This window comes from Aulostomus chinensis, chromosome 13 (genome assembly GCF_037954235.1).
Source record: "Aulostomus chinensis isolate RoL2024-O1b breed Wild chromosome 13, RoL_Achi_v1.0, whole genome shotgun sequence".
NCBI lineage: Eukaryota > Metazoa > Chordata > Actinopteri > Syngnathiformes > Aulostomidae > Aulostomus > Aulostomus chinensis.
This window is the reverse complement of record NC_141332.1, coordinates 11432936-11458097: the sequence shown is the minus strand read 5'-3', so window position 1 is coordinate 11458097 and position 25162 is coordinate 11432936. Positions and strand designations below refer to the sequence as shown.

At 42.5% G+C, this 25162-nt stretch overlaps 2 protein-coding genes across 4 annotated transcripts; one reads left to right on the top strand and one right to left on the bottom strand.

Moving 5' to 3' along the window:
• Positions 1–7636: 7636 nt before the first annotated feature.
• LOC147250859 (uncharacterized) lies at positions 7637–15906 on the bottom strand. 2 transcript variants are annotated; one of them, XM_086222573.1, is made up of 2 exons: positions 15446–15906; positions 7637–15364 (listed from the first exon to the last, which is right to left on the bottom strand). In XM_086222573.1, exons 1-2 carry the CDS (start codon positions 15904–15906, stop codon positions 7711–7713), a joined length of 8115 nt encoding a protein of 2704 aa, XP_086078699.1. In that variant the 3' UTR covers positions 7637–7710. The 2 variants fall into 2 exon arrangements, with proteins under 2 accessions (XP_086078699.1, XP_086078698.1); XM_086222572.1 differs by having other exon boundaries at positions 7637–15906.
• Positions 15907–18922: 3016 nt separating this feature from the next.
• On the top strand, positions 18923–23842 carry rmnd5b (required for meiotic nuclear division 5 homolog B). Of its 2 annotated transcripts, none has more exons than XM_086223177.1 (10): positions 18923–19070; positions 20267–20454; positions 20917–21059; positions 21138–21275; positions 21424–21524; positions 21818–21984; positions 22190–22355; positions 22478–22580; positions 22668–22822; positions 22944–23842. In XM_086223177.1, the coding sequence occupies exons 2-10, from the start codon at positions 20316–20318 to the stop codon at positions 23005–23007; spliced, it is 1176 nt and encodes a 391-aa protein (XP_086079303.1). In that variant the 5' UTR covers positions 18923–19070; positions 20267–20315; the 3' UTR covers positions 23008–23842. The 2 variants fall into 2 exon arrangements, with proteins under 2 accessions (XP_086079303.1, XP_086079302.1); XM_086223176.1 differs by having other exon boundaries at positions 19031–19202; positions 22944–23841.
• Positions 23843–25162: the final 1320 nt, after the last annotated feature.

The following is a 25162-nucleotide window of genomic DNA, read 5'->3' as shown; positions in this document are numbered from 1 at the left end:
GTCTTTACTTTGAAAAAAAAGGAAAGAAAATGCTAACTTTCTTCGCCTGCACATAAGGTTAAAATCTCAATTTATGCTTCAGTGCAACGTTCACGTAAAGTCACGAGCTTTGGGCTGTTCCTGAAGAAACTACATCACTGACAGAAATGGATAAAATATTTAGAGGTCTGGGCTGCTGCTCCCCTGCACTCCAGTGACTCACTAGCACTTCCTGAGGAAGACAGTAGTATTACGAGAGAAGATGACTCGAAAGGGGTGGGCAATCATGTGCCATGGAGGGCCGTGTGTATGCAGGTTTTCCTTCCAACCAAACACTTTAACAGGTGATTCCACTGATTAACACTCTTCTGTGGCTGAAGGTGTGTTAATCAGTGGAATCACCTGTTTAAGTGATTGGTTGGAAGGAAAACCTGCATACACACGGCCCTCCATGGCACATGATTGCCCACACCTGCACTAGATTGTTAAGGCACCAACAAATGATCAGTTACAAATTTTTCCCTGACACAAAGTCTCCACATTCATGACCAGATTTAGTGGAGATTATCAACAGATCCAACATTTTTTACCATCTTTTTGAGGTTTTTGTGTCATTAGACCACTCCATCAACACAAAAAAAAACAACTTTTTAGAGTTATTTACAACTTATTGTAGCCCGAGGTGACAGGTTAGGAGCTTTCAAAAGATGAGACATGACTATGTAATGCCTTCTTGATTAGAATCATCTAATAAAGTTTGGTCAAATTAAAGTTAAATGACCTGAACAGGATGTGAGCTCACATCTCTGAATCTCTTTATCAGGGTATACAGCCACGCTGTTGAGAACATCAGATTAAGTTGCCTCGGCAACTGTGTTATGTGGAACTGATCAGTCACCTACCCTTGCATTTTTTTCGTACTCCTCCATAATAAAGGCCGATTGTTTTTCACTGCGGGTGCACTAATCTGTTTACATTTTTTTCAGATTATACCTTTTGCGAGTTGTTTATTTTTCTTGGTTGGTGTTGGAAGTCTTGGCTGTACCATCTTAAAAAAAAATGTGAAGCCCAAGCAATGCCACTTAGCGCTGAAGGGAAAGTATGACAGAGAGCTCATTAATCTGTTATCACATTGCACCTCCACCCATCAACACAACAACAAACTTGAGGCTGCCATTAAATGCTGACTTGAGATGTTTTGCGTTCGACCTGATTTTGTTCATAAAATCTCAAATAGTAGGTTATTGGTGATGACAAGGAAAAATACATGAACAAATAGGGTTTTTAACAGACAAGGAATGTGTCTGACCACACTCAGGGATGGAAAAAAACACTCCCTCACTACACCTACCTGATAAAACCCACAAACAATCCGGGGGCAAAAACCTGCATGACAAATGATCCAGTCAACACAACTATTAAGATGAGTTTCCTGCCCGTTCTATTTGTGTGTCACACCTCCATATTGTTGTGTCTTGCTAAGCCCGTGGTTACCCGACCGCCAGGATCAGACTGGTTACTCGTGTCAATCTAAAGATCTCATTCCTGTAATTTATGAGCATTAGTCATTAGCAGTAAATCACGTCAGCCTGAGATTGATGCAAAGGATGGCTCTGAGTGATTAGTGATACATCACACATTTTGCCATAAATACAATGAAGTAATGTATGCAACCTACCCCCCCACACACACACAAACAGCCCCCTGAAAAAATACTTTAACTGAATTATTAATAAAAGTAATAACTGATGAAAATAACAACAAAACCCCAAAACAAACAAACAACAAAGATTACTTCAGTAGTAGATTGGTAGAGTCGGTACAAACAATATATAAAAACAACAATATGATAACAAATGATCAATAGTCTTTCAACTGACCTTTTTGGTCATTTTACCCATAATTAGATTTCAGTGGGAAAGTTGCTAAATTTAAAAAAGTTCATCAAATAATTCTGTTAATTAACTGCATTAATTTGATTGTGTTAGGCTGTGACTGACTTTTTTCCTTCATTAGCGGCCCTACAGGCAAGCCCTCTCTTTTACATGCAGCAAAAAGCCAGAGGGACTGTAGAGTGGAAGGAGTAAATACATAAAGATACAATATTTCAGGTTCTCTGATGTCATCATCTCTTGTTTTTCAGCTTTTGCAATGAAGTTTTTAAAGTAAGCGTTGAAAACTAGCCTCGAGTTTCTCTTTGTTTTGACTCTGGCGGCCCCTCTGGCCAAAAGTGGTACTATTTATCAGGGTGAAGACTGAATCAGCACCACCGCCTATGTAATGTCATATAGCTGTTGATCTGCCTGGCTCGGGCTGCATTTGTTTTTGAGGCTGGTGAAATAAAGCTGCCCATCCTATTTAGTTTGTAGGATGCATAGAAATAACACGATGAGACATCCAAGAGTGATGAGACCTTGTCAAGACAGTTTACTTAGATATACCGTGACCTTGATGCTAAAGAATCTTCAACGTTGTTCTTAGTCGACGTTTTAGTACCATTACGTGACGGCAATGTAAGATGACAACAGCTGAGCCTCTGAATCCCACAGAAACCCACCTTATTGGTGACTCTTAGGAAGACCATACAGAAATGTTCAATGAGCAGATGGTCTCATTTGTCTTTGTAGCTCATGACTGTGTTAATTAACTGTCGTGGAAGCTTCTTTCATGAAAAACAAGATCTTTAAATGCAGCGAAAAATGTTCAGCGAAATGATAAGAAAAACAATATATGTTTTACTGAAGAAAAATATTGATATTTAGGTTGATTTTTTTTTTATTGACTTTGTAATCGGTAGAAAACAACCAACATACTACTTGGCTCAAAGTGACTCGGGATAATGAATTAGCTTCCGACTGCCTTCATTAGTTCCTTGTTCTGTTTAAATTTGGAACTGAGACATTTCACAGAACTGCATTCAGCTGTAACAACTACCTGTTAACTTTGACCCACTTAACCGCTGAATACTAAACTTGACGAAGAGTACAAAGTACACGTGTGACTCCACCTCTCTGCCTTTTTTCGTATGGGGTCATTTATTCACGCTGTTTGCCCCATCCCTGTGTCAGCTGTTGAGCACCACCCTGGTGTAGACTTTGGGTATAGTGCTGCATAGTCGTCTGTATATTGAAGTACTGCAGGATCTTATAGTTCCTGGCATGCCGTGAATTGTTCTGGCCATATTGGAGATTCCCCTCATTGTGCTTTGTGATAAAGCAAGTGACTGAGATGCTTGTGTGAGATCAGGGTCACATAAATATTAATGTTCCCATAGAAATGCAGGATCCTGCTGCTCTGATGTCTAATAGTAGTATTATTAAATGTCTGCAGTCAGTGAGACCAGGGCCACCCCTGTATGAGTCATTACTTTTACCTCATGCTCCAAGAATCCAGTGACCCATACACACCACCCCATACCAAACCTGACCACTGAACAAGACCAAAGGCGATTCCCAGGAGGTTCCCGCTAATATCTGCCAGACCTCACTGCTGTCGGCTGCAGACGATACTCGATACGCAAAGCTTTAAGATGTCGTGAATAGATGTTAATTCAAATGTGCCATACGCTCAGAGTTCGCAATGATGAAGGCAGTGAAGAGTTCGGTCCTGTCAATAACTTCTCTCTCTCTCTCCTCTCTCTCTCTCTCTCTCTCCCTCTCTCATCAACCACATGCCCTCCGTCTCTCCCCTCTCATTCCTTCCATTCCTCATCGATCTGCCATCCAGGTCCTGGGAGCAGGTCGGGTAAAGTGATCAGACTATGACATCATCTTTGGCTACCTCATCCTTTGCACTGGATAATGCGAGTGTGTTACTCTGGTGGAGGATAGACCGAAGTAACAATTTCCTTCCTAGACATGAGGGGTCCTGGGATGCTGAAGGGACGAGACAAGTCTAGACTGATGATGAATGAAAACAAATCTCGAATCAAGGCTGGTTCAGGACATTGGAGCACATATAACAGCATCTCTGTGTATTATCAATACATTCATACATACTACTGGGCTGGTGAGTCAAGATGATTTCTGGCTGATGGGGATTCTTACAACAGTTCAGACTGAAGCAATAACAGGAGATGACGTGAAATCTGCTCAATCAGACAAGTAGACACACCACCTGGTGGAGAGAGGGAGGTCTGGATGACACACGTACAAGAGGTGGACTTTTGCAACACAGAGTCATTATTGTGCTCTCTTGTCACCAGGTAACAAGGTGAACGCCACGAGGCAGGGTTTCAGGTGTTCACCTTCCTTGTATCTCCCCCTCTTGTTGCTTTACTCACTGGCCAGCTGTCACAATCATTACATGCTCACACACGTGCTAGCTGCCTGCATCCACGCCCACTTCTTCCAGGAAGTAAGCCTTTTATGGGCATGAGCATGCAGGTACCGCATGCCCTCAGATATTCAAGAAGAGGGAACTGAGGTCAATCCATTTTAAAGTTTTTTTTTCTCTCCTTTTTTTTTTTTTTAAAGGCTGTAATAATCAATAAAGCCTGGGTGTGAGTTGGCTAACATGTCAACTCTTTGGGCAATGAAGGTTCCCAGAGATAAACATAACACAAGATGGGCAGTTTTAATTTCAAATTTTATGTTTCAGCTCCAAGGTTGAAAGCCTGACAGCCAACCTTTATAAAGCATATGTGTGTGAGCTGAAGATAGAAAATAATTGTCCTGCTATTTGATTTATGTTGACTTTTTCTTAAATATTTGTGTTTTTCTTGAATAAAGTACCATTTACTTGCCCATAGGTAGAACCAGACCTGGAACAGCCACGACAGATCATGTGTAGGAATTACTACATTTTTTTGGTTTACCAATCAAAAAGATATCTAGACAGAGGTTTTTAATAGCAGTGTCTGGGAGACACAAGACCTCATGGTTTCTCCATTTGATCGATACATCACACACAGGATCATGGACAGACTGGCTGACACACACGATGCTGACTTTCTTCTCTCTGAGTCAACAATAAACTCATCAGTGCTTTCAGTTGTACACTTGTAACCTTTTCAAATCCTTCTACCAACGGAGGACAATCACTGGAAAACAGTCTTATCATCACCTAAAACTCTGCGTCTTATCTAGCCGCCTGGCTCCTGCCACCCACTCTCTCCTACATTCCTGATACCAAAAAGACAATGAGGAGAGGACTTTTCCACTGACCAATCAGCCCCCCAGTGGGTCCACATCAAATGTGGCCTCACTGCTGGGTGGGGTGTGGATGATGATGATGTGTGTGTGTGTGTGTGTGTGTGTGTGTGTGTGTGTTCTGAGTATGTGTCTTCACAATGTGGGGTAGCGAAGTAGTCAGAGAACCATAACAATAACAGACACAGTGGAAAGAGAGCAGCTCTCCTGATGATGTCATGGTGTCTGTTTTGTGTGTATGCACAATTGGAATTCTCTGTAGTCACACACGATGGGGAGGAAATGTCTGGAAAATGTTGATGAAAGTTAAATGATTGAAACAGAGAAGCTGTAACTGCTATGTAAAAGGGGCTAAAACATTATAACACAAATATGCAGGTACAGCATCTCTATGAGGACATCCCGGAGGGTCCCTGATGCTTTTTGCTGACAGGAACTGCAGACCCACATGGTTTTGACTTTGAGTGATGTTTGACCACTGAAGCCTCACCGTCCCTGGATTTGTTCCAGATTGCTTGATTATCCAGTAAACTCTGTTTTTGTCAATCATGTTTTAGATTTTAGTGTGGGTTTTACCCTGCTTCCAGGTGCAGGTCCAAGGTGTGTGTGGAAGTGTTTGTCTGGAAATGATTTGGTGTATGTATTAGGTGTGTCAGGAGATTTAAAGAGATTATTCTGTGTTCCAAAGGTGTGTCTGTAATCGCTATACAAATTGTTAAAATAGAGGATGAAGGTAATAATCTTAAACACTACACTCTATTGACCTTTGTATATCAATTCCAGGGAAACATGCATATCAGAATATCTGCGACCTATTCATATTAATAAACACAACATATCATTTTGAGTTGTGGTATTAATCAAGTTTACACACGGTTGCTGAGCAATGATTAGCTGATAAACTTATCAGCAGGAACATCCCGGCATCAGTTCTGATGTCGACATTTATCTCAAGCACACTAAAAAAATGTTCCACCCAACCACAAACTGAGAGGAAACCTTTTGCTGCTTTCTGTGTCTTAACCCTCCAGATGTGGATAAACACACTCCTGTGATCCTGCAGTGATTGAAGTCACTTAACTCCCACATGTGCACACTCAACATAACCCACACAGCTACTGGTCAGACCTCTCATTAATTTTACTGGCATCCACATCAAAGACATCAGAAACCCCTTTTCTCCTCTGGACAAACAAATTAGACTCTGGTTTCAGTTACCAGGGTCAGGTTTGGATTTAAAAAAAAAAACCCATAAAACAGTCTTTTACCCTGCCTGAGTCTTCTCACAAAAGGTTAAAAGCCCTTGGATGGGACTTCCCATGCAGTTCTAGTGGTCTATGGCACCCTCTAGTGGTCATGCATGCACGATGCGCTGATACAATCTACTGCATGTAGTCGTCATGACAATAATAATGATAATAATAATAATTTGTCATGTGATCCAGTGACACCATTGAAATTTGATAAACAGATGTTGATTAAATATAACGCCCTGCAGTACACAGCCCCTTAGTGGCTCTGTATTGCCCCCAAAGGCGAAAGGTTACTCCTGCATCATACTTTCTCATTTACAGCTAAAACGTTCAAAGACTCTTCATTTTTAATATTAGAATTACAAATGGTTACTGTACCTTTTGTTAAAGTTGGCATTCAGCTTCTCCAAATGGACTGTTGTATTTATATGGATTTTTTTTTTATGCAATTTTAAAATAATCAATATATTAAGAAGTATTCATATTGTTTAAGTCATATGAGTGTGTGTTTGGTCATGTAATATACTTTATCAATACCAGGATGAATTATGGGTGCCAATCTGTGCATGAGCCAGATCTTTAAATCTCTCTCATGATGAAAACCAGTGAATGAACAATGTATTATTGTTATAGTTAATTTAATGGCATCCATCAAATTAAAAAAATGAAATAAAAAAAAATACTTATTTTTTTATCTGAAAGGTAAATTTTAGGTCCACAGTGATTATGTTTCACATGATATGACATCTTACTTGAAGTACCTTACCAGTAAATAAAAGTTGAGACTTCTCAAACCATGATTTCAATCATAAACACAAGTGCAAATGATATGTGACATATTTTATTTGCATTGTTTTTGCAGACATTGTCCACAAATTCACTCATCCAGAATTTGAGAAAAATACAATAAATATGAGGTTCTTTTATTACAAATTAGGGAGATATCTGTTGTTGAAGAACAAACAAATGTAAATCAGTAAACTTATTGATTTAGAGTGCATATGAATGACTGCTGAAGTTAGAGTAAGATGCTCTTGTGCTGTATCAAAAATGACAAAAAATTTCAAAGGATCATTTTCGATTTAGATATTAATCCGAAGATGACAAAGAAATATCTCACTCTCATGTTTTCAAAATCCTTAATTCAAGAATTACATTTCTATTAAAGCAGCGCAGCAGACAACAAATAAACAACAACCAAAGTATTGCTGTCTTCAATTGCAATGTGAAAACTAAAACAACATTACCGGCTAACATTACACACCCACTTTATACACTGTGTATTTAAAACCCAGCAGGCTCCAGGAAGGCGGCCTCTATCCTCTATTTCAGGACCTTTTACCCCCTGTTGGGGGAAGGTTGGGGGGATGTTTGTGGTAGTAGACTGGTGGAGTGGTATTGGGGCTTGCATTCATCCCCGTTGGAACATAATACATACTCTCCAGGTAGCTCTGGTCCAGTGGTGCATGGTTTGGGGGCTCTGGCTTGGATCCCTGACCAGAGGAATTCCTGTAGCTTACACCGGGCCCATTTGGGTGCATTGATGCTGCAGCAGAGGCCTCTGGATATCGGGGTGGCTGGGGTTGAGTCTGGGGGTGGCCTGAGGGAGGTGGGGCTGCATAGGGCATGTACTGTGGAGCAGGGGCATACATATTGGGATTGTGGAGAGATGGGTAGGGGGCTGCTGTAGGAGGATACAGACCTGAGTGGGACATTGCTTGCTGGGGGATGAGCACCTCTACATATTGGCCAGTCTCTGGGTCAAACAACATTTTTCTCAGTGGCTGCATAGGTACCTCAATGTAAAAATACTTCCCTGTTTCAGGATCCAGGAGCACTCTCCGAGGGGTTTGTCCATAGTTGCTCTCTGAGTACAAACTGGAAGTGTCACCCCCATACTCAGAGCCATAGGACTGTCCCAGGCTTTGAGGCCCGCACAGGTACTGGGGATCCATAGGAGGAAGCCCAGGAGAGTGGGTGTGGCCAGGATCACTATAAGGAGCTATGCCTGGTGGTTGCTGCTGGGGCGATCTGTGGGCAGGGGGTCTTCGGGGGTCAATGGGCTGCATTGGGCGGTCAGCAGGGCAGGCCTGCATAAGTGAGTGGTGCGGAGGGCAGGGTGGAGGCTGGTGGACAGGCTGGTACATGGCTGATTGCTGGTTTGGGGCAAGAGGACTTGACTTAGGTGATGAACTGGGCTGGAAGTTTATAGGCTGAGTATCAGCTCGGCACTGGTGAGGACGGAGAGGGGGCTGTGTGACTGGGTAAGGTAGCGCATGGCCTGGCGAGTGTGGAGGAGCAGGAGGAGTGAGGTTGTGGGGGCTGCGGTGATAGTGAGAAGGAGGTAGACTCAAGTTGGGGGGGCAGACTGCAGTGCAGGAACAAGGAGGAAGGCGAGAGGAAGGCTGATAGCGACTTGATCTTCTGGGGGTCAAATCTGGCAGTGTGAGGGGACTAAAGCTCTCTCTGTCATCGTAGCTCGGTGGGTCGTCTGAGGCATAAACCCGCATGTCATTTGTCCTTTGAGAGTACTCGCTGGATAGTGGCCCGTGGCATTGTTGGGGTGTGTATCCAGGTGCTTTAGTTGTGGATACAGCAACTGGTTGTTTTGGATTGTTTGAAATTGGAGACATAACTTGTTCCTGGGAGAATGTTGTCTTAGGAGACTGCAGTTGGGTGTTTGGATCCGCAACTGCTGGCTGGCCTGCCTGTCTCTCAACAGGAGACTGAAGTTCAGGGACTTGGCTTACTTTTGGAGAAACTTCACCTGGAGCAGAGGTTCCACCTTGGCCAGCGGCTGACACTGGAGTCGTAGCTACAGTGGTGGGTCTATGTGTATATCTAGCGCTCTGAGGTGAGGCTCCCGGGTGTTGCTGCTGACTTCTCTCATTAGAAGCCTCTGGGTCTACGACTGCTTTGTTTGAAAGACTAGAAATTGCAGTTGCGGTTAATTTGCTTGGTGAGGGTTTGAGGCTTGATACAGCAGAAACAGCTATTTTCCTTGTGTAGTTTGCTGATGAATTTGATTCATTTGAGATCTTTCTATAGATTGTTGGTGAAGACACCACAATCGTTTGAGACCTCTCCTCATTGTTAGTTTGAACAGTTGATGATGCCAGTGCTAATTTTGGCGGTTTATTTTGCATTGCTCCTAAATCTGCAGGCTTAAATTTGCAGGTTGGTTTTGGGGGCACAACTGGCTTTTCAGAACTTTTGGCAATAGATTTAACTTCAATGGTTTGTGGTCTGTTGTTAACCATGTTGTTTATGGCTGTCTCTTGTTTCTGTGTATCTTTAGACAAGGACTTAACTTCAATGGGCTGAGGTCTGAATCTTCGTATTGCAGGTGATCTCGGAGGGAAAGTTGGGTCCTGTCTTTTCACTGCTTCAAAATCTCCTTCCATCTTGTATTTACTGAGAGGTTGTGTTTGGTCCTGCATATTTCCCTGTGATGTAACTGTTTTCTCATTTGATTTATCCGTTTCTGTAGGCACTATACAAACTTCTTCGTCTTCTCTCTTTGGTGGTGTATCTGTATTGTCAGACACGGCTGAGGGGCCAGACACGGTGGATGAGGAAGAGAATGTCCTTTCTCTATGCAACTCAGTCCGACTATCTGAGGGCACGGTGGTCTGGAGGGGGATCTCTAGACAGTTTACATGTTTATATGGGACCCCTTTCACTCCACTTGCATTCTTACCATCGCCAACCACTGCTCCAATGTCAGCTTGGTAGCCTTTCTCCTTTAATAACATGGAGACTGAGTGGCCACCGCTGCTGGAGGTTGTAAGCTCAGGTGATTCTGAAGCAGCTGGGGTTGGTAGAGGGGTGGGAATTTCTTCCTGAGCCGGAGATGCAGATGTCTTTGTCTTGCTGGATCCATCTCGTATCAACACCACAGCAGTGGACACCTCTCTTTCCTTACTGGGCAGTTTGGGGAGGCTGCCAAGCATGGGAGGTTTTCTGTCTGTTCTAACCACAACAGGTTTTTCCACATTGTCTAGCACTTTATATGTTTCTGTTTTAGGCTCATGTGTTTCCACCTGTATGTTTGAATCCTGTTTGCATGAGTTGGCCTTCATATCCTTTGTTGTGTTCTGTACATTCATATCACTGGTATCCTCTTGTTCTCTGCTTGCCTCCAGGGAAAGCTCTGGAGAAATATGCGATTCATCAGCTTGCTTCTCTGAGGCTTTATGGCTCGGCATCACTTTATTTTTGTCATCTTTACAGCAAACTGCCTTGTATTGTATTTGCATTGGTTGTGGGTGTGTTGGAGACTTTCCTTTGGTCTGCAGAAGCGGGGATGCAGTCGGTGGCTTTTCATCTTTCATCTCCATTTTCTGTTCCACTTTCCTTTCCACCATGACCTCCTCTTTCTTTTCCTCCTTTGTTATCTCTCTCTCCAAGCCCCCTAGGACATCTTTCTGCCGTTCCTCTTCTATTTTTTCCTTATTTTTCTCATTAAAATGTTCAGTCGTTTCCTCACCCATATCTGATGGCATTGTAGAACCAGTTGCCTTGAATGACAGATTATATGTATTTTTTACAAGCCGTCTGACATCTCTAACTTTGTGAATAACCTTAACTTTGTTATCCGCATTTCTGTCCTCTTCATCTGTTTTCACATCGCCGTCACTCTCAACTCTTTCCTCTCTTCCACTGAGAAACATGTCTGGTGAAGATGCAATAGGTTTGTTTTCTGCCTCAGGTGTAAGACAGACACTGAGAGAGGCTTTCTTTTTCTCCCCACCTTTCAGTGAAATTCCCTGTGTTTTTGGCTTGTTTTGGCTTTGGTCCTTGTCCATCTGTTGCAGTTTTTTATGGTTCTCTATGGTTTCAAATTCCTGGTGTCTGTTTGTCATCCTGGCTTGCATGCTGCTGGCGCCAGAAGCAAAAGAAGCTTGTGTGTTCCCGGCAATGGCATTTGCTGAGTCACCACTCTTGCTTTCCTCCCATGTTTTAATGTCATCTGTTTGTAGTACTCCAGCTCTTGTGTGTTTACTATCAAATGGCACTTTCAATTCAGATTTTATTTCAGATCTTGAGGAGGTTGCTTTTCTTCCTTCAGAGTTAGCCACTTTGTTGCCGGTATGTGATAAGTTCACACTTCTGTTGCTGCTGCTTGAACTTGGCCTGCTACTGGATTTAATTCCAAAGCATTTTGATGGTCTGGCTTCATCCTTTGGGCTTTGTTCTCCACTCCTTGCAAGGCTTTCGGATGTAAGACCATAATCTGAGTGAAACGAGGAACTCAGGTTGTCTGTATCTGGTTTTGGGGACTCCTTGAATGGTCTTACTTCACTCTCTGTTGGTAAAATGTTTTCCTCATAAATGGGGATCACTTCATCTCCCATTTGCTCATCAGGTTGTTTTTCTAAACTTTGCATCTTCTTGGACAAAACACTCTTGATGAGGCAAGTAGCCATCTTGGTCTTGGTACATGTTTCATCCAGAGAAGCAGATTTTTGGAGTTTGCATTTTCTTTCATTTCGTTGATTAGGCTCAGGACTGTGCTCAGGAGGGTAGACTTCTTGCATTGCCTCAGGTGTACTGTATTGTCTCAACAGTGCCTCTCTGGAATGCCTTTCAAGAAAGGGACTGTTCCCCATTGCGGGAGCTCCAGGGCTACTATTTTCACTGTTCGCATCCTGCTTCCCCTCAGCACTGTCCTTCCTCCTCAGCTGGATCTGTCTCTTTGGCACTCCTCTTCTCACCTTTTTGTCTTCTCTTTCCACAGCTACATCAATGCACTCAAAGCTGCCCAGCTCATAGCGCCTTGATGAATCCAGGCCATCTGAAAAGTACGCAGATGGTTGCTGGAACGAGAGCTCATCATTGTCCAGCTTTGGAGCAGAACCCCGGAAGTCAGCATAGGCTGGCCAGGCAGCACTGACCCCAGCTGGGCTCTCCTGTGTAGATGACTGAGAGATGTTAGTAGATGAACGATGGCTGGAGTTGTACATGTCAAGGTAATCAACCTCAGGGCGCGACAGGCTACTGAAAGCCAAGTCTGTAAACCACTTCACCTCATTGTCTGCCTCATCAAACTCGCTTCCCATACTGGAGCTCGAACTCCGGCAGGGCCTGTTGGTGACCACACGAGCACTGTTCTTGTTCTGTGATGCAGGAGGTTGAAGTCGCCTACTCAAACCACCCTTGGCGTCTTGCTGGGAGGCAAATTTAAGCAGACTCTGTTGTTGCTGTAGTTGTCTGGTGGCAAGCAAGCTCTCTGAATAGGAATGCACTGTTGGCAGTCCCGGACGGGTCTCTCTGCTTGTGGGGACTGTACTGCGACTCCCCAGCCCTTTTCTATTCCTGGCATTGAATGACAGCTCAACCTGTTCCCCTCTGTAACTTTCATTCCCCTGCCACTCCTCCCCCTTTTCAAGCTCCCGCCCCTCCCTATTTTTTCCTACCTCCATCTCCCTATCCCTTTCCCTCTCTCTACCTATTTCCCTCTCCTCCTCCAGCAGCATTTTCCTCTCCATCTCCAATTGCTTTCCAAGCCTGACCCAGTGGGGCTGGCTATTATTATCAACAGGGACAACTTCGGGGCTTTCCCTATTTGTCACTTCCTTTTTTAAATAAATACTCTGTGAGGATGCTTCAACCTGAGGGTGGCCTCTGTTCTGCCAGGGTCTGTATGGCTTTTCTGGAGCTAATATGTGTACAGGTGTAAACCTGGTGATTGGGGGAGAGGGAGTTCTCCGTTCCTTTACATGATGAGCCATGTTCTCAGTAAACCTCGCTCTGTTTTTGTGCCCAACTTGTGATGAGAGTTGTACTTTTGAGTTTGCTGGTTTTGATTTATATGAGCTGCTGCTCTCAGGGGTCCGTGAATAACTTTTATGTGGAGGCTGGTTGCTTTCCAATCTCTGCTCAGATTTGTTTGGTTGAGCCTTGTGGTCAGGTGAAATGTTTTGACCCCTTTCCTTGCCAAAAATCAGATTAGGGGAGAGCGACTTTTTTTCAACTGGATTATTACAACACTCTTCTATCTGAAAGAAGGTGGGGCTGGTCTCTTGCTTTACCTCAGACCAGGAGGCTAAACAAGGGATATGCTGAAGATTTATTTCCTCTGGCGTTAATTCTTCTTTGCTTTCTTCTTTTGGTGCTCTGTCTACTTTTCCCTCAGTCTGTGAAGTAGATACTGGTGACTGAATTACCACTACAGGTGAATTGAGTATTTCAGATACACCTGACTTGTCTTCTTTGTTTAATTTGAATGAAGGTGACACATCGTCTTTTTCCAACTGTGTGTGACAGTGAATTTCTAGACTATCAGGAGAGGAAGAAACCGCTTTGATCCCAGGTGTAGTATGAGGAGGAGGTTCAGGTTGTGAATTGTATGGGTTATTGTCAGTGGAGAGACTTGAGGGTGAATGCTGATGGTACTTAAGTTCTGGAGATAAGGCAAAAGGTGATGAGGCAACAGGTGATGTGGCAACAGGTGATGAAGCAACAGGTGATGGATTGCTACCTCTGTATTCAGGTGAGGGACTTGGATACCTGTCAGATGAAGGGGTTACATTCCTTGACTCAGGTGAAGGAGTGAGATTCTTTGGCTGCGGTGAAGGTGTTTGGTACCTGGATTGATGTGACAGAGTTATCTCAGGCTGTTGGACAGTGCCTGTGAAGCCAGATTCATGAGGGGAATCCCGTGGTGTGGCAGCAGAGTCTGCTCTACTGCTCTCTTCACTGTCTCGGCTTGGGGTAGAGCTCCTTGCTTCGGGGTACACTCGTGTCCTATCAGATTCTGGGGTTGAGAGACAACAGAGCTCAGGAAATGGGGGGGAGTCCCTGTCCTCAGGTTGAACAACTGAGTAAGAAATTCCTGTAATCTGAGGTGATGAAGTTGGGCTTCTGGATGAAGCAAATTCAAACTGAGGATATAGGAGGGGAGAGTCTGACACTGCCTCCACTTCAGGAGATTGCTCTCGCCCACCTACCTCTGGTGAGGATGCTGTAATTCTGATTTCGGGTGAAGAAGCAGTATGAATGCTTGAGACACTTCGAACTCCAGGGGATGGAGATAAACTATAACTTGCCACAGGTGATGAAACCTGGGTGAAGAGCTCAGAGGGTGCTGAATCTCCTATTTTATGTAGGGGGCCAGGAGAGAGAATTCTTGTCCCACTCTTTGCCAGAGAGGCAGCACTAAGCAGGTCAGATGAGGGAGCTGAACATCTAAATTCAGGCAAGACACAACTCTCCCTATGATCAGGAGATGGAGTGGATGAAATCACAGGAGAGGGAGGTGTGTATCGTGGTACAGGTGTTGAGATAGTACCACAGGCTGTAGCTAGTAACCCTGTGTCTCGGTTCTCAGAAGTTGCTCTTGAGTTTCCTCCTGCTGTGTCAGGATCTGAAATCAACTCACAGATGGGGGGAGAGTCCACTATATCTGGGGTAGAGCCTCTGTTGAAGAGATCGGGCAGAGAAACCCTACCTCTCAGCTCAGGGAGAAAGGATGATGCTTGAGTACTTCGGGAGTATGACCTATTCTTTAGTTCAGGAGAAACCTGTTTTTCTTTTGACTGGGGTAATATAAGTTCACAGCTGGATGAAGGCAAAGGAGATGAAAGGTTGGATCTAAATTCTGAAGTTGGTGATATATGATCTGGAGAAAAATCTTTGGATACAGATTCAGGTGAGGGACTCTTGTTTTGAATACAGCACCTGGTACCTGGCTCAGGTGACACTCCTGCTCCTCTGAACTCAGGAAATGATTGTGCATTTACTGAATCAGAAGATGAGCTGATACAATTTATAAGCTCTGGGGAGGGACTTTGAGTCAAATTTGGATGTGAGGGGCTATTATGTCTGTCTTTGAATGTAGGTGTGATTCTCCTTGGTTGTGCTTCTGAATGAGCTTGTCGTGGATTAAGTAATGAGGGTGAACCTGAGGTTGAGGACACGGATGACACTGGTCCGTCTGGACTGAGGTTATAGGAGCTGTTATGTCCAGGAGAGGGTGTCCTCTCTCCACAAACAGTGTTCACAGCCCCAGATGGCGGGTTAGCTGCACAAAGCTGAGGTGTTGATGGCTTCCTATTTGACTCAAAATCTGAGGTACTATCCTTTGAGAGTTCAGAGCTCACTTTACTGCCCTCCAACAGCTTCCTCTCTGAAGACTCGCTCTGCAAAAGGGGGTTTTGAAGTCTTTCTGTTGGGTCCTCCTCCTCCTCTCCACTTGAACCCTCTGCAGTGTGGTAAGAACCCGAGGAGTCGTTCTGATCATCCACCAGTGGTGATGAAGCTTCTGTCCCGTCCACCTCCCTCTGGGAAGGGACAAATGCTTCTACAACAGGGCTGCTTGAGACAGCGGGTGGGTCACAGTCATCTCCAAAAATGTCACACAAGCACGTGGTCTCGGAGATAGCGCTGCTCTGACTAGGAACGTTGATGATGTCGAATATTTCAACGTGGTTGGGGGTGCCGTCACGATGGCACAGGGAAAAGTTGCGAGGTGCACTGCGCAGGAAGGAGTAGCTGTCCCCCTGGAGAGTCCAGCTGTCCATCACTAGTCCACAAGCTCAAAATTCCCACTGTGGCCAGTCCAGTTTCCTGCTCAAGTCTACTTTGGGTTCTGTTCCTGGACTGGAAACAAGATAGGGTCACCTGGATGGTGTGCAGCTCATTCATTAAATATCATTAGTGACATCTGATGAATCACTGAGAAGCAAAAACTTATTAATAGCAGATATACTGTAGAATTTTGTAAGCTTGCCCACAGCAAATGTATCTGTTAGCCATCAAATATTCTGACGATACAGTTAAATGGCAAAATATAAAGCCTCAAAACAGATTCAAAAATATGTCATCGCATCTTTAACAGCATCAGCAAACAATAGGAAATGAAAAGATTTAGAGACGTGTTGGAAAATATCTAGCAATTAGTTGCCTATCAGGAATTCAGGGTACAACTGTACATGTGCTTTAAAAAGCTCATAAGATTTCATTCATATAAAAAAGAATGCTGTGACTTGTTTGAAAGACAACAAAGTGTAATTGGTTATATAAGATGTAGAAAAATGATTTGGATTAAGTTTTTTTGTCGAAATTTCCCACATTGCCTTGGTGTAGAACTAGGTTACACAAGAACACATGTCAGAATGAATGGTACTGTACCTTTTGCCAATGATGAGGCTTTTCCAAGGGCATTTAGTTCCTTTGTGCTTCTCATCCAGTCTCTTAAATCCACAGCACACTTCAAGCCTAAAGGAGCTCCTGAACCAAGGACAGGCAGCTTTGTACAGCTCGGTCTGGCAGAGCCACACTGGCTTAGACAAGTTCAGAATATCAAAAGCACTGGCATGTCTCAGACTTGAATACTAGAAAAAGCATAGAGGGCCATCTCACTTGGACACATTACATCCTGTAATGCTCCCATCTCTATTTCTGCCCCTCCCTCCAGGGGTTCTGCGCTTACTTCGTCCAACCTGGATCTTTTTTCTTCACTGAGATGAGGTTTGGATGCTTGCATCGGCTTGCCTGTAAGAGTTGGGTTGGGGTGCGACGCAGGGGCTGGGTGGGTTTAAACTTAGCAGCAGGTGCTGATCTAGCTTGGACGAATGAGTGTGTCTGGAATCTGACACTAACAGCCAGCTCAGTCACAGGGCTTCTCTATAAATAGACCCATACTATCAGAAGAGGATAGCTTTAGTTTTAACTGGTTGTCTGGGCAAGCTGGGGCAGAGAGAAAGCTCATTGTGCAGCCCACATATTTTACACTTGATCATGATATATTAAGCTAAGTGTGTGTGTGTGTGTGTGTGTGTGTGTGTGTGTGTGTGTGTGTGTGTGTGTGTGTGTTTGTGCATGTATCAAGTGGGGGGCAACAGGTCAAAGGTTGATGCAGACCCCTAAAACTTGACTTATCACATGCAAAATCCCTGTTCGCAGCATGTTAGCTAACAGCCCTTGCATAACACCAGTGAGGTGACTCATGGTTTTCCCTATAATGCCTGGATACCCTGTGATCCAAAACTACTGCCATTAAAGTAATGGAATAACATGCAGATTTCCTCTATTCATTCACATGGAAGCAGTATGACTATGCTTAATGTTCCATTAATATCAACCATGTGTTATTTAACTTCACCACTGTTGACCCTTTGAGCCACATGAGGGAGCCCAGGCATGTTTTGAGTTTGGATAAGACTTCTGTCTCTACCCTAATACCTTATGAGATTACCATCAATTGTCAGTGATTAAGTCATACAGGGAAAGCCAATGGAAAAATCTTTGATTGCAGCGCTGACTGAATAACCTTTTGACCGAGGGTGTATTAAATCTGTGGTGTCCAAAGGTTGAGAGTTAAGCAAAGTTCAACACTAGAGAGTCATCATGGCAATTAAATATTTGATCCACTCTGCTCTCTGGAGTGTTGCTACAAGTGAACACACACTTGAGATATTACATACAGAACTATTTAGCAGTTTTATATAATTTTCCTCTGTTAATTCTGCATCAGTTCATAAGTATTTATAGACATGTTTTGGTAGACTTCAGATCTCCCTTCAGGATAATCTTCTGTTTCACTTATTTGAAGGTCATAAGGAGGAATTATCATGCAGGTAAACTTCAATACACTATTTATCTGGAAAGAGTAAAACTGAAAAACATGGCTTTGGAGATCAGTAAAAGTTTAAAAGGTAAAAGGACAGCTAACGGGTGTGAATAGTTATGTGCATGCTAAACCAAAGCATAGAGTGGTAACACATTTGAAACTCTGTGGTTATGGCAGCGCAGCACACTGGCGGACTCAGAGGGAAAGAATGATGAGCACCTCAGCAATGGGGAGCTTTAGTCCACATCACTGATGGATTAGTCAGACCAGCCTGCTCAAGTCCTCACCTTCTCTCCCACTCAGCTCTGCAACACACTCATCAACCCTGCATGACCAATAAACTGTTTTAGCATCACAAACAAATCCAAAATCAAGAAGCTTAAATTGGCAGAAAGGATAGATAACGCTCGGTGCAGACATGTGGAGAAAAAATCAAAAGCTGTCTGGCACTGCGCTGGATCCAGTGTGAATAGATATAAACTTTCAAAATGGATTGCAATTACTTTCTCTGCTATGGACTAGAGTGTATGTGTGCTATCTTGTGATGAGGAATGTGATGCTGAATTGATGTGCTATCTGATTTAAATGCAATGACTCATGCCTAACAGTAAGAATATAAATGTTAGATCGCATCTAAAAACAACTTTTTTTTTTTACACCTAGTTTGTCTTAAAGAATACCATAGAAGTTGCCTCTTTTAAAATTTTGCTTTAAAATCAGGGGTGTAGAATTTTGAAGTATAAAACTCAAATAATGAATGACACGTGAGGTGCTGTAATGTCCGCACGATCTTTTACACCACTACAACCACTTATATAATCAGTTTATGTAGAAAACATAGAATCTCTTTGAAAATTTGATGATCACTTAATTAGCTGTAATTCCATCGGCTAAAATGTTCTTTTCCTTGTGCCTATCTTTGGAGGATGTGTTTTTATATCTTGAAACTCCCCACTGCAGAGAAAGAATGGGAGAAAAAAACACTTAGGACCGAAACCTGTAATGTCGCAGATTCAACAAAATGAATACTTTTATTGTGAAGTACTATGTAAACGCAGCATGCGACACAGGAAGATCCGCATTACGACTGCTGGTGAAGTGTTGTCATAGCAGGCAAGTAGCTAACGCTAATGTTTGCTAACTAATTAAGATAAGAGAGTGGTTCCTATTTAAGGACATCCTGAAATTCACCTAAACAGCGATACATATTTTAAGTGTTGGAAATATACAAAATAACAACACTGGGTAAGTTGTCATTCTCTCCTGAAATAATTCGGGCCCTGTCGGCCGGCAACTGGCTAACATAAACTAGCTAACTAGCTGTTAACAGCTGGGAGCGTTTGCAGCTAGCTATAGAGTAAAGCCGTTTGTTTGTGTGAGCTGAACGACTGGCCATTTTTAAAAAATGAATATGGCAAATTTCAGTAACATTATTGGTCGGTGAAACGTGGAAGAAATATTTCGCTTCGTTTACACAAGCAAAATACAACCTAGCTTCCGTTAGTTATGATTAACATAAGCTGTAGTACGTTTGGTGGATATTTTGTGTGTAGCTTGCATCCAGGCAGTTATCACAAAGCGATCCCTCACTGCAGTTTTTACATTGACAAATACATCTAAAAGATGTCCTCCTATTAAATTCTTAAAGATAATATTTATTTGGCTCCTGGTGATCAGGTTATGTGTGTATGTTGTAGGGTCGCTAGCTACATCCGACGATAGTAAACACTAGGCCGCAGAGCACGTAGAGTGATTGGAATACTGGCAAGGCCTTGCTAGTTGATACTAGTGGTAAAACAGGCCAAACTTGAACTCACGACTGTTCCAATTGATGAGGTTTTTCCTCTGTTGTTGAAAGTGGACAGGAGACAATGTATCGCATTGACTAGGGCTCACTAGTTTAGTAGACAGCTACATGTCAACATTGAAATCAGTATTTTTTCCATCTGTAGTCAACTACCATGGAGGTCCTTTTAATATTTTTTTAATACAACATGTGCTGAATATGTGGTAGTGTTAAATCCACTGCAGCAATATTGGTAATAATCTCAATTTATGAAAAGTCACATTTACACAGGGTGACAACAATGTAACCCAGACTTAAAATAATCATAATAATATAATGATGTGTGAATTACCTAATATTGAATGATGACAAGAGATTGGAAAATCTATGTGTTGACTGATGTAAAAGGAAAATGCAGTTCATTTTTCAGTTCAATATGTCTGACTCAGTTAATCTCTCAACAGTGATTTTAAAGTGATTATAACTGATCCATATTTTTACTGATTTAGATTTTTTTTCCCAGGTGGTGTTGTGTGTGAGTGTGTGTGTATGTGAGTGTTCAAATCTGAACTATGGAACAGTGTGCATGTGTGGAGCGGGAGCTGGAGAAAGTGCTCCATCGCTTTGTAATGTACGGCCACCAGTCCGAAGAGAGGCTTGATGAGCTCCTGCGTAGCGTCTGTGAGATTCGAGGACAGCTCGTTGCATTTGGTGAGGAAATATTCAATTCTGTGAAACTCTTTTAAAGTGATACCTCACCTAGAAAATGCATTTTGCTTTTGAAGTCCGCAAAGCCAGGTTTCCTGTGCTCATTAAGACATTTTATTTACCTCCTGGATTACTTATTTGTGACTCCACAATGCAGAAAAAGCCAGTAACATATATTTATCTTGAAGCTAATGGTGACTTAAAGTTAACAACAGCTTTTACAAACTCTCAAGCACATTTGGTAAAAATCCATATCATGTTCAGCCATATGCTCAGTAATCAACAAAACCTTTGGTGAGAGCTAAAAACAGACTACAACCCTTCTGGTTTTGAGTACTTGAAAGGCAAAATCCACTAGCAGTAAATTGGATGACGTCTAGCTATAGTGCTTGTTCTTTGTGTTTAATCAGTATTATATGCCATCATGTTATTGTGGACAAGCACATTTTTTTTTACCTCTTGTAGGAGTACAAGATGCAGACCTCTCAGTCCTGTCTCAGACTATGGCTCAGTGCTGTAAGAATATTAAAGAAACAGTGCAGATGCTAGCCTCACGACACAAGGACATCCATGGCAGTGTGTCAAAAGTGGGCAAAGCCATCGATAGGGTAAGGGCGGGCAGGAACCTCCTGTAATATTCTGCGTTCGCCATGTTGATAGTAAAGTTCTTGTATGTGTCTTTGTAGAATTTTGATGCAGAGATCAGTGCTGTGGTTGCAGAGACCGTGTGGGACACCCCAGAGAGACAGAAACACTTGAGTGAAACCATTGTGGAGCACCTGTACAGGCAAGGGATGCTCAGTGTAGCAGAGGATCTGTGTCAGGTAAACAACTGAAACCTACTTTATGGCGTCAACTGTAATGCTACATGACCGAGGAGATAGTTTGTAACTTGAAATCTCATGGAATATTTTTCAATAAAATTATGCGAGTAAATTCTGATATCTCAAAATACCCTTGTCTGTTGTTTAGGAGTCTGGAGTAGTTATAGACATGAGTATGAAGCAGCCTTTCCTGGAGCTAAACAGGATCCTTGAAGCTCTGAGGATGCAGGACCTCAGGCCGGCACTAGAGTATGTTGTTTGTTTCTGTGTGTACTCATTCCTCATCATTGCAAACACAATAAACTTACTGTACTGTTTAGAGGTAAACAAAACAAAACAAGCAGTCTTTATATCTCAAAATGCACTGCCTCAGTATATTATAGTTGCAAAAATATTAAAATTGCTTTTCCCATCTGTTTGACACTCTACTCTTTTAGGCTAATTAGCAGTGCTGTGCTTTTTTAGAGTGCTGTCGCTTTTGAACAAATCTTTCTGAAAAGTGCAAAAAATGTGGACTGCTCTCCATCTCTGTACCTTTTTAGGTGGGCTGTGACAAATCGGCAGCGCCTTCTGGACCTGAACAGCAGTTTAGAGTTCAAATTGCACCGTTTGTACTTCATCAGTCTGCTTAGCGGCGGTATCGGCAACCAAATGGAGGCCCTTCAGTATGCCAGGCACTTCCAGCCCTTTGCCTCTCAGCACCAGAGAGGTAGGCTGTACAGTGGCATTACTGGGATATTCCTGACAAAAAAAAAGATGCTTAACTTGAGTTATAGTTTTTTAAAACCTTTTATTAAAAATGTAGTGTCTGTAACGGTTCAGGAGATAAATATTTCTGGGGTTTTTGTTTAAAATTTTAACTCCTTTACATTTTTTGGAATTCTTTTTCTGTCTTTCTTTTTTTGCACCTGCAGATATCCAGATCCTGATGGGCAGTCTGGTTTACCTGCGGCATGGCATTGAGAACTCTCCATACCGTAGTCTGTTGGAGACAAACCAGTGGGCGGAGATCTGTAACATCTTCACCAGAGATGCCTGCGCTTTACTGGGTCTTTCCGTGGAGTCTCCGTTAAGTGTTAGGTTAGAACAAATTGTCTTGTCTCTGACCTCCTTTTCTAATCTTCACACTCATACCTAAGTTCTAATGTAACGTTGTGCTATTGACGTCACGGCTGATGAACGCTCACACATACTTTTTTCAGCTTTGCGTCAGGCTGCATGGCTTTGCCCGTGCTGATGAACATCAAGCAGGTGATCGAGCAGAGACAGTGCAGCGGGGTCTGGACGCACAAGGATGAGCTGCCTGTGAGTCCCTTGAGTTTTCCAAGAGTCTTGATCATGTCTTCGATATTTTGCCCTTTCAGTTAAGTCACATCCTTCATCTGAATTCAGATTGAAATTGACCTCGGCAAGAAGTGCTGGTACCACTCCGTGTTCGCGTGCCCAATCCTCCGACAGCAAACGTCTGAGAGCAACCCTCCCATGAAGCTCATCTGTGGCCACGTCATCTCCAGAGATGCCCTCAACAAACTCACCAATGGTGGGAAGTAAGTTGGCAATGTGGCGCAAATGATTCCAGCATCCATGATCTCACGTTAACACACGTGCCGTGATTGGTAAGAAACAGCCTGTTCTTCACTTTCTCACCATTCTATGTCTCCCCTCCAGGTTGAAATGCCCGTACTGCCCCATGGAGCAGAATCCATCACATGCCAAGCAGATCTACTTTTGATACCACCACATGGTCTCCTTGTGAGTAAGGATGAAGTTCTCTGGAGCTTTTTTGCGTGTCCAGGACCATTTACTCTGGCCCTTTTCCTCTGTCCCTGGCCCCACGGCCTCTTATTGTAAGCATTAAGGTTTTATCTCAGTGCTGCTCTGGACAGCCTTGGCCACCCCGTAATTCACCTCGGACCCTCCAACTTTGCATAGATTACAGAGTCGAGTGGGGATTGTCTGACTACGACCTGTAGTCGAGTGAAGAGTCGTTTGATGAGAACGTCCTCACCAACAAGCGCCTCTGAAAAAGGATGTTTATTGAAACTTATTTGCCTGCAGAGTTATAGGCTTACCTTTTTAAAGTATGTTATAATTTATAGTGTTTGTTTTCTCTGCTTTCTTTGAGTTGGCTTATGAACTACAGCTTCTTCTTCCTTTTTTGTTTTGGCGCAACTGTTTGGATGAGGAATGGGTGAAGGACACAGCTAGGTGAGATGGTAATAAAACAGTTATAAACCTCTGAAGGTTACAAACTGTGCTGGACTTTATTATTTGCTGGTGAAGGGAAAATTGGTGGTCAAATTAAACTCAGATTGTGACACACAACCTATAGTTCCACAACAATAAACTTTCGAGGAAGCTTAAACGTTATCCCAGAAGAAGAATTAGTCAGCAATGGAACAGTTGTTTTTTTTTTTTTGTGGTAAACTGCACCAGCAAGAATGATCTCATTATAGAAGCCATGTGTCTCGTTCTATGTATGTATTTAACACCACAAAAAGCAAATATATGTTTGTGTGTGTACGTTATATATATATATATATATATATATATATATATATATATATATATATATATATATATATATATATATATATATATATATATATATATATATATATATATATATATATATATATATATATATATATATATATATATATATATATATATATATAATCTCACACACACACAGCTGTGAAATGTGCTTTGTTTCTGTTTTCCATTGCAACCACCTGACAGGCTCATGTAAAATAGTACTGACCACACCACTGACACTACTGAGTAACGTTCAGTACCACCGATTCAACAGAACACATCCCGGTTATGCCGCCACCTTGCTCTGCCCTGTGTTGTTTGTACTAAACTTGCACACCGTGTGATTTGGAGATGTAAAGTGGTGTAGCCGTATGGTTGCAGTGACTGTAGGCTTGTGATTCAGCTTTACTTGTCGTGGGTGGGGAAGTCCTCCGATCATTGTGGCTGTTGTTTGATAAATACTTAGAAAATGCCTCTGCTTGGCTTTTATTTGAGATGGAGTCAGAATAGAATCCGTACATTTCCTCAGGGCTCATCGTTACAGTTCACACCACACTTTGCAGTTAGTATTAAAGATGTACATTTATATACAAAATTACATTATTACTGAGTTTGGTTGTTATTGGAGATTGTATATATTATGCAACCGGTGATGTTTCAGCTTTCACTTGGGGTGACTGAGATCAGAGATCATTTATGAGATCAGAGGCATTTTGGGTTGTTTGTATAGATGCCCCATACTAATAAGTTCCCTTTTCAAAACGGTGATGTCACCTCACACCGGTGAGGCTAAGTTGTTCAGCAAGCAGCGCACCAGCATATAGCTCCCTCTGACAATGCAACATTATCCACAATTGTGATGGAAAAGCTTAAAACATTTGAGTTCATTTAGAAATGGGTTGATTCACACGCTTTATGGGATTTCACTTTTGGTTGAGAATCATTCATCGCATCTTTGAGAGTAGACTGCTAGCTAGCATTCGATATTCTGTCATATTAATTTTGTTGAATGTCTGCATTTCCTGCTTTCTTTGTGTGATGCAACTTTTATTGTAAATATTTATCCTCTGACATGTTTCATATCCTTGCATCCTTGAATTAAAGTTAAAAAATCATACTCCGAGTCAGTTTTGGAGGCTTGTAATGGCATTTCGGTGGTGGGACTGTCACTAAGGGTTCATTTGATGTCTCTACAGCTTTATTTTGCTTTTTACTACCACTTGATGGTGCTGTTGCTCTATTCTTTTTTGTTAAATTGCACGTTCCAGCCTTGAAATCTATCAGTTTAAGACTGAATTAGAATGAGTGTCACAACTGCAAAGCACTTTTCCCATTATTAACTAGATTTA